This window comes from Myotis brandtii, unplaced genomic scaffold, assembly GCF_000412655.1.
Source record: "Myotis brandtii unplaced genomic scaffold, ASM41265v1 scaffold1003, whole genome shotgun sequence".
Classification (NCBI taxonomy): Eukaryota; Metazoa; Chordata; class Mammalia; order Chiroptera; family Vespertilionidae; genus Myotis; species Myotis brandtii.
Genome location: NW_005353340.1, coordinates 14,650 through 25,500, shown reverse-complemented (window position 1 = coordinate 25,500; position 10,851 = coordinate 14,650). Strand labels below are relative to the sequence as shown.

At 57.0% G+C, this 10,851-nt stretch overlaps 1 protein-coding gene across 1 annotated transcript in view; it reads right to left on the bottom strand.

The window, feature by feature from the left end:
- WDFY4 (WDFY family member 4) overlaps nt 1-10,851 on the bottom strand; it is a gene marked incomplete at its 5' end in the record, with an annotated part of 236,672 nt that overhangs the window by 216,498 nt on the left and 9,323 nt on the right. The window contains 4 exons of the mRNA XM_014534916.1: nt 2,828-2,932; nt 6,073-6,525; nt 7,985-8,142; nt 9,769-9,958. Of these exons, the coding sequence (XP_014390402.1) occupies nt 2,828-2,932; nt 6,073-6,525; nt 7,985-8,142; nt 9,769-9,958 (906 nt within the window). The remainder of the gene's footprint in view (nt 1-2,827; nt 2,933-6,072; nt 6,526-7,984; nt 8,143-9,768; nt 9,959-10,851) is intronic.

Genomic DNA, 10,851 nt, shown 5'->3' with positions numbered 1-10,851 from the left:
GCTCTGCTCAGCCACAAGCCAGGCTGACAGCTGCCAGTACAGCAGGAAAGCTTTTTCTTACAATCCACAAGTTTGTTTTTGCTACATTTTTATGCGTCTCTTTTGCCCTTTAGAAATGTTATTTTCAAAATCTATATCCAGTGTTAAAAGCAGAACAGGAAAAGAGAAACTGCACAGCTGAGAATTAAAAAGAAAAACTTTTTCCCCAGTCAGAATTCAGCTTTGGGGAAAAAAAATGTTTTTTTAATTTAGAAACCTAAGTAATACAAACTTTATCTAGATATACCTCTGCCCTTTATCTATATATAGAGGCACGGTGCACGACATTCGTACACTGTAGGGGGAGGTCCCTCAGGCGGGCCTGCACCCTCTTACAGTCTGGAACACCTCGGGGGATGTCTGCCTGTCATGGCGGCAGGTGGACATCCCCCAAGGAGTCCTTAGTGCTGCCACAGAGGAGAGACTCCCACCACCACCACTGCACTTGCCACCATGAGCCCAGCTTCTCGCTGAGTGGCGCTCCCCCTGTGAAAGCACACTGAGCACCAGGGAGCAGCTCCTGCATTGAGTGTCTGCCCCCTGGTGGTGACTGCACATCATAGCTTTTATCTACACTAATAAAAGGCAAACATGCAAAATACCTGTACCTTCACTACATCTTAAGCCATGCCCACCAGCCAATCAGAGCGACTATATGCAAATTAACCCAACCAAGATGGCGGTCGGCAGCCACAGAGCTGGAGCAAGCAGGAGGCTTGGTTTCCCCAATGATGGAGGAAGCCAAGCTTCCCAGCTACCGCGGCCTGGCTCTGAGCTCCACTCAAAGCAACAAAGTTTCAATTATAGAAGGTAAATAAACCCCAGATCCCTGCTTTCAACCCCAATGCAGGAGCTGCCCCCTGGTGGTCAGTGCGCTCCCACAGGGGGAGCTCTGCTTAGCCACAAGCCAGGCTGATGGCTACCAGTACAGCGGTGGTGGTGGGAGCCTCTCCCGCCTCCTCAGCAGCGCTAAGGATGTCTGACTGCAGCTTAGGCCTGCTCCCCACTGGCAAGTGGACATCCCCCGAGGGCTGCCGGGTGCCAGAGGGATGTCTGACTGCCAGCTTGGGCCCGATCCCCCAGGGAGCAGGCCTAAGCCAGCAGGTGGACATTCTCTGAGGGGTCCCAGACTGCAAGAGGGCATAGGCCAGGCTGAGGGACCCCCCTGAGTGCACAAATTTTTGTGCACTGGGCCTCTAGTATTATAATAAAAGGCTAATATGCAAATAGACTGAACGGCAAAATGACCGGTGGAATGACTGGTCACTATGACACGCACTGACCACCAGGGGGCAGACGCTCAATGCAGGAGCTGCCCCCCCCCCGCCCACAGGCCCCAGGCCAGCCAAGGCGGGTGTCAGTGGGGGCCCCCCAATCATCCCGCCAGTCACCCCACAGATCAGCCCTGATTGCCGGCCTGGCCTAGGGACCCTACCTGTGCACAAATTTCATGTACCAGCCCTCTAGCATAGGATATAAAAGCCTAAGCTACCAAACGATGGAATGAGCGGTCAACCGGTCGCTATGATGCACACTGACCACCAGGGGGCAGACACTTAATGCAGGAGCTGCCCCCTGGTGGTCAGTGTGCTCCCACAGCGGGAGCGCTGCTCAGCTGACCAGTGGACGCCAGTCATAAGGCTCACGGCTGGCAGTGGCAGGAGCCTCTCCCAATCTGGACTGACTGGGCGCAAGCCCGCGGCAGGCACAGCAGGGGCTGGGATGAGCAGGAACAGCAGGCGGCGTTGGACTGCTGATTTCAGCCCAATCCCTGCAGGTGACGCTGAGGGACCCCAGTTTCCACATAATTCCCCAATCCAGGGCTGGTGGCAAATCTCTCTCCCTCTCTCTCTGCCAAAATTCTCAGTGAAAACAAACCAGAATTGAAATTAAGAACACATTTCATTCCCAGGTAGTTTCTTGGGAAGGAGAGATTAGAGAAATTTGGCTGGTGGTATGTTTTTGTTTAAAAGGAATTCTAAGAATCTTTTCCCAGGATTGGGATTTGGAGGCTCACGTGGAATGAGCAGGAAGAAGTAATGGATTATCCCGCTGGCGCAATGTGGCCGTGACGGGTCACTCCACGAGGCAGGAGGCTCCGCTCCCGGGCCAGGGGCTCCCTCCGGGGAAAGCCCCGTGGGGGCCTTTGAGAGGCGGGTTCCTGAGCTCCGGCGCGGCCTGCTGCCAGGTGAGTGTCGGGGAGTGAGCCAGGAGCACGCGTGTCAGCCAGCACCTCCAGAAGTTTGCACAGTCTAACCTCAGAGGCCTTCTGCCCCAGGATTGTCACTCACACTCGGTGTAGCTGATCTGTGAGGGCCTCAGAGAGACCCCGAGTCACCAAGCCCCTGCTGTCACTTGATGCGTCGCTTCACGGCACAATATGTGCACGTGCATATCCGACACCCGCTGTTTAAAGCAGCACGGAGCTGCCTGGTCTTGGGGAGCAGAATTGGGGATGAGGGAGCCCTGGGTGCACCACAGGCCCGGCACATGCAGTGAACTCCCTGAAAGTGGCGAGCACTCTTTGCTGTATTTTACGATTTGGATGTTTTAAAGCCCATAGAGCAGCAGGGTATTAATGGGTTTAGCATGAACCTGTGGAGGGGAGATACTCTTCGGTCTCATCATTCAGGATGTGCCTTTGCTTCACAGCCCCATTTATCAACTTTAAAGTGAAAGGTGTCCACTGATTTCCCGATGATCGCGGCCACAGACCAGCCGCTGGACGTTACCCGCACGCGGTGCTGCTCTCTCCCTGCTGTGACCCGTGGTCAGCGGCCGTCCTTACCGGCGTTCCGGACGGAGCCGTTCAGCAGCGCGACTACGGTCTCCAGCATCACACCCGTCAGTTCCCGCTCTGGGTCCCGGACACCGGGGCTGGGCTCCTTGTTTCCTGAAACATTTAAGAAGCAGTAAAAATGTTAATGTGCACGGCCGATCCCAAATCCCCGACTGCACCCGTTTCCTACCCTCTTACAGAAAGGCGAATCTAATGCTTCCATTGTAAAGGAGTGCGCATCCCAGGTGAGAAGATGTAACCCCACCGCCCCTGAGAGCAATGGTCACCACACCAACACCTCCTGGAGGCTCGTTCCTAAAGCCCAGGAGCTGGTCCCTTCCCCGGGGTTTCTGACTTAGAGGTCTTGAGTGGAGTCCTATCACTGTGTCCCTAACCAGTCCCATCTGTGCTGATGGGCAGGCGTGAGGGCCAGGCTTGGAGAACCACTGTTGTGCAGGATCCCCGAAGCCCTGCCTTCTTCACCTTCCTTTGGATACCCGGGGGGGTTGGCGGGGGGGAGGCTGCCAGCTCACACCACAGGCACGAGATGCGTGAGAGACCATGGAGTAGACTGTGTCCCCAGTAGCTCCATGAGGGCACACCAGGCCTGTGTGCTCACCTGAGTCCCCAGAGCCGAAAGAGCCTGACTCAAGAGGGAAGTTCAGCACATATGTGGGGAATGAATGAATGAGTAAAGGTAGCGCTTATTAACCAGGAGACAAAGTATCCAAGAAACAGCAAGAAACGTAACAACAGAGGCAGGAAATAAGCTCAGATCCATCAGCTCACAAGAAGGTTCGCATTCTCCGGGAGTGGTCGTAGGCCTGGGACTGGGTTTGAGAGTAAGTCTACACCAGGCTGCGGAGAAGCCTGCACAGCTAAGGTAACAAGAAGCACTGGCCCCACGTGGGAGATACTCTTTGGTCTCATGGTTTAGGATATGCCTTTGCTTCAAAGAGCAGTAGAAAGAAGCACAGACAAGACTCGTGGAGACCTGGCTCGGGGCCCAGCTATGCCCGACGGAGCGCCTGCTCCTCAGCCCCGCACCCCAGGAGGCACGGTCCTTCTGGGCTCCACAGTGGTGGGCGTTCCTCCTGGCGGGTCATCTGTCTCCATGCGTGGCACAGGGTGAATAGGGGTAAGATGACTGACATTTCTTGAGTAACTACTATGCACCAAGCACGACAATGGGTCCCTTCAGGCACTTCCCACTGAATTTTCACAACAGCGATAGATAGATAGATAGATAGATAGATAGATAGATAGATAGATAGACAGACACTTCCATGTTACAGAGGGGAGAAGAGGCTCATCGAAGCTAAGTAATTTGCTCAGGATCGCTGAGCCCCTACGCAGCACAGCCGGGTTCCAGCCCAGGGCTGGCTGGCCCCACGCCCATGCGCTCTCCCTGAGCATCTTTCCTTCAGAGAGGCCAGGAAGCCGGCAGACTGATGACTGTAGCTTGAGTCTGAGCAGAGTTCCAGAAGGGCCAATGGCTCGTGAGTCCGCTCCCTCCCAGCCAGGCAGTAGGAGGAGTAGAGGCGGGAAGGTGGAGCGAGGTCAGTGACAGGCTCCTGTGACTCGGAGTCGCTCCAGGCGGCAACCCAGAGGGGCAGCTGTGGACAGATGGAGGGAAAGCCAGGGGTACTGAAATGATGTTCATGCTCTGATTCCCGTCTGAAAGTTGGCGGAGGTGGGGGTTGCAGACAACCACAGAGGGGCCCCAGCAGAGCGGGCCCATGGGGTGCGGTCAGGCAGCAAGGGAACCCGGGCCAGCACTCCTGAGTGTGTCCTGCTGCACACAGGGTCCTGAAGTCCCCCAGGGGGAGTAGAGGTGCTGATGCTGAGGGTCCAGAGTGTAGGGGCTGCAGGGGGAGGAACAACGCCAAGGAGCCATGGGCACACAGCCCAGCAGGGCACACAAGGTGTGGCCAAAATTCGGAGGGGCAGCTGAACGGCAGGGACCCCTGCTCCCAATGGGAGACCATTGGGCCAAACAGCACCAGGTGAGCAAGGCGGCCGCATCCAGGCTCCCCAGCCAGTCCCTACCTGAGCCCCATGCCTCTCTGAGCTCCTTTCCCTTGGCCCTTCCCCCGCCATCTCCCCATCTCCACACTCAGGCAACACTCGGGGAGGAAATGTGTGAAAGCTGAGAATTCATGGGCCTGAGCTAGCTCCATGAGTCTGTTAAAATTACACCCATCCTGCCCTGGCCAGTGTTCTCAGTGGTTAGCGTGTCAGCTCATGCACCAAAGGGTCACAGGTTCAACGCATAGTCAAGGCATGTACCTGGGTTGCAGGTTCACTCCCCACTCTCCTGGTCGAGGCACATGCCGGAGGCAACCAGTCAATATGTCTCTCTCACATCGATGGAGTCTCTCTCTCTCTCTCTCTCTCTCTCTCTCTCTCTCTCTCTTTCTCTCCCTCACCCCACGCCAAGGAGCCATGGGCACACAGCCCAGCAGGGCACACAAGGTGTGGCCAAAATTCGGAGGGGCAGCTGAACGGCAGGGACCCCTGCTCCCAATGGGAGACCATTGGGCCAAACAGCACCAGGTGAGCAAGGCGGCCGCATCCAGGCTCCCCAGCCAGTCCCTACCTGAGCCCCATGCCTCTCTGAGCTCCTTTCCCTTGGCCCTTCCCCCGCCATCTCCCCATCTCCACACTCAGGCAACACTCGGGGAGGAAATGTGTGAAAGCTGAGAATTCATGGGCCTGAGCTAGCTCCATGAGTCTGTTAAAATTACACCCATCCTGCCCTGGCCAGTGTGCTCAGTGGTTAGCGTGTCAGCTCATACACCAAAGGGTCACAGGTTCAATTCCTAGTCAAGGCATGTACCTGGGTTAGAGGTTCACTCCCCGCTCTCCTGGTCGAGGCACATGCCAGAGGCAACCAGTCAATATGTCTCTCTCACATCAATGGAGTCTCTCTCTCTCTCTCTGCCCCCCCCCACTCTCTCTGAAAAGCAATAGAAAAAATATCCAGGTGAGAATTAACAACAAAAACAAAACATAAAATTACACCCATTCCCCTCATCTTTCCATGGGGAAGCTCAGGTTAGTCATAGGAGATAGGGAGGCTGCTGCTCTGTGAAGTCATGTGCCCCGGGGTTCCTTCCCTGAGCCCCATGGGCCAGTGACGGGGCAAGCCCACTTTCTCGGGTGAGTTGATGAGCGGGAGGGTGGGCCTGCAGAACCGGCCCAGCTAACGGACGCCCAGCCTGTCCCCCTCCACCTCCCAGGCTTCTGCACACCTGACTTCCTCAGGACCTTGGCCCGCTTCCGCAGCTGGGCGAGCAGCAGGCCCAGGAGCCCCGAGTCCCGGAAAATGTCTGTGAAGAGTGGGTCCGCGCCAGCGATCCTGAGGACACTCTGCAGGGCCCTGAGGGTGCAGAGCGGCTCGGAGCTCTCCATGATCAGGCGCTGCACCTTCCCCAGGATCTCGTGGGGCACGTAACGCAGCTCAAACACCAGGGCCTCCAGCAGCTGGAAGAAATGCGTCTGCACCTGGGCCGGCTTCAGGGGCACGAGCTCCACGAACTGCGAGATGGGCTGCAGGGTCCACTCCAGCAGGAAGAAGTTGCGGGCGTTCCAGGCCCACATGGTCCTGATGGCCGAGAGCACGTGCGTGCAGAGGAGGGCGTCGCTGGCTTTGTGGAAAACATTCTGCAGGACCTGGAAGGCCTGGAGGTTCTTAACGGTCACCCCTGCAAATAAAAAAGATCCTACAGGTCATTTCTCCTGCCTCTGCCTAGAGATGCGTGATTGCCTTATCATCAGGAAATACCGTTTAAGGTTTCTGTTTTCTAGCTCTTGTGGGTAAAAGCCTATCAGAAGTCCCGAAGCCCAGCTGCCCAGAGTGTAAGGCCCGAGCTGCACTGTCCGCGACGAGGTGGGCGACAGCGCTGGGAGGGTCACCCGCGTGTGAAAATGCACTGGGTTTCCAAGACACAGCAAAGAAACATGCAAAAAAGCCACTAACAATTATTTGTAATGACCACATGTTGAAATAGTCATACTCTGGATATGTTGGGTTAAATAGAAGGTATTATGAAAAATAATTTAAGCTGTTCCTATTTTTTTTATATAAGGCAACTAAGATGTTTAAAATGAGGGAATGCGACTCACATTGTATTTCCATTGGACAGCACTGGCTGAAGGATTCATTTCCATCAATTGAAATCAAATTATTTTAAACATTACTGAGCAAAGTCTGCTTCATTTGTAAACAAGCTGTTGAATAGACACCTCCTGACCGCCCCCCCCCTTCTCTGCAGCTTGAAGGTTAGGCCCATTCCCTCTTGCCCGAGGACACCCCCTCTGAGGCCCTGCCTGCAGCCAGCCCTGCCTCAGACACCAGGGCCCTCCCTCTGGTCCAGACACTTCCTTGGGAGCTGGGATCCCATCCAAGGGCTTTTCCTAAACTTCCTCCCTCCTCCCCACCCGCTCCGAGGCCTCTGCACTCTGGTCAGCTCAGGCCTCGGCACCGTTTCCCCAGATGCTCCCAGTCACTGTCTATTTCCCGCCTGTGCTCCCTGCCTTTAAACCTCTTCCCTGCCTCTCTGCCTGGACAGCCACGCGAGGCCTTGAACACACCTCTGTGCAGCGTTTCCTGACCCAGAGCCCACCCACCGCTGGAGTCACCGCCGCCCTGATGCTGTCATCGGTCAGGTTAGGCACATGGTCGCCGAGCAGGTATGGCTGCAGGTATGTGTGACCATCTCCACAGAGGATTTGCAGGGAGCGGACACCCGGCGCCCAGCACGGGGCAGAGAGCTGGCTGCAGAAAGCACCGCGCATGTCCCCTGAGCTCATCAATAAGCGTGGGCCTCGCCAAGAGCCGAGCAGGCACGGACCTGAGCCAGTGACTGTCTCAGGGCCGAGTCATTAGATCTGAAAATGTTCTCGCACCAGGGACGGGGAGGCCAGGGGGTCCCGCCCCTACTTGACAGTCCCTGCCTTTACTAAGCAACCGTGCACTCTAAGTCCCACCCAAGGCATGTAGAAAAATCTATGAAGGAGAGATTTAAATCCATAGGCCATCTCCCCAGATGTGTGACAGAACTAGACCTCAAGTGTTTGTTTCTTTACAAAGACCGGGTGGAAGCCTGGGCAGCCCTGTGAGGGCACAGTGCCCATTGCGGGTACCTGACCCGGCAGACTCACCGGAGGCCTCCTGGTGGAACTTGAAGCCTTCCAGCTGAGGGTAGGTGACGCTGTCAAACACCTTCAGCTCCGCCCGCCCGCAGGTTGTCAGCCACACCACCAGCCCCAGGAGCTCCTCCAGGTGGGGATCCACTTCGCGCAGGTGCAGCCCATCATACCTGCAGGGACAGGGAGGCGGCTCCTGGGCTCGGGGACCAAGAGCCACGTTTGCTCACGGTGCTCCTCACGGGGGTGCAGAGGCAACGGGATTGACGTGCTGGGAAAGACCCCAAAGGTCCCCACCACGTCAGCACCGAGAGGTAAGGGCAGCGCCTGGGTAAGGTCAGCTGCCGGCCAAGGTCAGCTGCCGGCCAAGGTCAGCCTTCGGCCTGAAAGTGCAACCAGAACACAGAGGCAGCCCCGGCCTCTGCTCACAAGGCTGCTTTCTGTGGCCTGACCCCAAAAGCCATGTGCTTTGGGCAGGAGCACCCCATAATGAGAGCTTTCACATTTCTGAAGAGCAACAAAGGGGAAGAGTCTGACCAGGCCAGGCCTCCCGCCGATTTCAGGGCTGAGCACTGGTTCCTTAGCTGCTGGGAGGGGCTCGCACTGGGAGGAGGCCCTGCTATGCCCACAGTGTGTGAGTCAGCATGTGACCCCGTAAGGCAGAAAGGAAAGCAACGAGCAGCCCGGGCCTGGGACAGCTCCTTCCCTCCTGCCTCCACAGGAAGTGGGGGCACCAGCACCCATTTAACCAAAAAGTGTTCAGGAGCTGCTGTGACCTAGGCCTTCCTGGTGGCAACAGCCAGGGGGTCAGAGTTCAGACTAATGTGAAAGGTGCGTCATCACAGGGACATGTGTCCCTGTGGAAGAAGGCCCTCTGGTTGTCATTTAGTCACATCATTTTGGAGACAGCACTGCAGGCTTCACCACCAGACAGCAAGCCTGACTCAGCGAAGTCCCTGAGCACAGCGCGGGCTGCGTCCCAGAAGAGGCCTGCTCACGCACAGGCAGAGCCGGGGAGATGTGAGCCCCGCTGTGCCGTGCCCCTAAGGTCAGTGGCGTTTGCAGTCCCAGACATTCTGTGATTCTCCTCTTGGCTTACCCACCCCCATGCCCCAACCTGAAGGTGACGTGCTGGTCAGAATAGAGCCAGCCAGCTGAGTTCTCCTGACCCCACGGAATAGTGTCTGCGCTTGCTTTCCCAGGGACTTAAGGGGTCAGGACTCAAGGGCGAGGACAGGAGAAGCTCTAGGAGACAGAAGGAGGCAGTAGGGAGCGTTATGGAGCCAGCGTCCCATCAGCGACTGGAGCCCAAGCCTCCTGGGCTCTGGGGGGCAGGGTGCCACTCTCCCCCCCACCCCCACCCCACAAGTGGTAACTTTGCTGGTTATTTATCCATCAGCTTCTGCCCATCACGGGTTGAGGACTGCTCGTGGGGGCCATTCCCAGCACTTCCTGCCCTTCAGCACATGGCTGCGCCCATTAGAGCCGTCCCAGAAAGCCCTCCAGCCCTCCACGTGGGCTCCCACGGCGTCTGTCGGGCGGGATGGCATGGAAGTGGTCCATGCCACCAAGGGACTTGGCACAATTATCACCACCAGCCACTGGCTCTCCAAGGGAGTGGCTCTGGCTCCCAAGCCCACTGCACGTTGAATTACTTTTGCAATAAAACTCTCTCTGGCCACACTCTACAGAGAGGTGTGTTTCAGACACGCGGGGAAGCCCGCGGATCTTTCTCCGAGGCACCCAGTGATTCTGAGGAGCGAGGTTCGGGGGTTCTCCCCACCAGGCACAGCGCTTACCGGAGGAACACTTTGAGCAGCAGAGGGTAGCCCTCCCCATTCTCAAACTCCAGGAGCAGAGCCTGGGAGACGGGGTAGGCGTCCTTCACGAAGCCCAGGACCAGGCCTGCAGCCTCGCTCAGCTCGGGGGCGGGGAGTGAGTCCGCCAGCCGGGAGAGGTTCTGGAGGCAGAGCTTGATGCAGTCCCTGGCTGCGGGAGGAAATGCAGTCTGCTCAGAGCCAGGCTTTTCTGCTGGTCGTTCCCTCCCGCCCCACCCCCTCCGGGCTGCACATCAAGATGTGAGTTAATCCAAAGCATTTTTCTTTTGCTCTTGGATCAAGAAGATGACTCCCCCTGGGAATCGCCATCCTGAGAGCGGGCTCTGCAGGTCGGACGGAGGCTGAGACAGGAGGGAAGCCTGTCAGCCCTCTGCTCCCAACCCCCAGCTCCTGGGAGGGGCTGGGCCACAGGTAAGAGATGCCAAAGAAGCAGCTCCGGAGGTGGCAAAGAGCAGCCTGAGGACAAGTGCAGGGGAGGCCGTGGGTGTGTGCGAAGGAGAGGGGACAAAGATGGTGGGTCTCAGCACTAGAGTCAGGGGTCAGAGCCCCACTACAGGACACAGGGAGGTGGCTAAGCAGGGCCACGGTGGGGCCTGGCCATGCCGGTCCCCCAGGGCTGTGGGAAGCCGAGGAAGACTTGCACTAGAAGAGAAGTATCACTGGGTTTGCATTTTGACTGATCACTGTTTTTATGGCTCTTTCATGGGGAGAAGTCTCTTCCAAGTGTGAGAGTCAGGAGGAGTGCCAGCACTACAGGACACAGGGAGGTGGCTAAGCAGGGCCACGGTGGGGCCTGGCCATGCCGGTCCCCCAGGGCTGTGGGAAGCCGAGGAAGACTTGCACTAGAAGAGAAGTATCACTGGGTTTGCATTTTGACTGATCACTGTTTTTATGGCTCTTTCATGGGGAGAAGTCTCTTCCAAGTGTGAGAGTCAGGAGGAGTGCCAGAAAGTGAGGGAGAGCTGGAGAAGGTGAGGGAGAGCTGAGAAGGTCAGGGAGAGCTAGAGAAGGTCAGGGAGAGCTGGAGAAAGTGAGGGAGAGCTG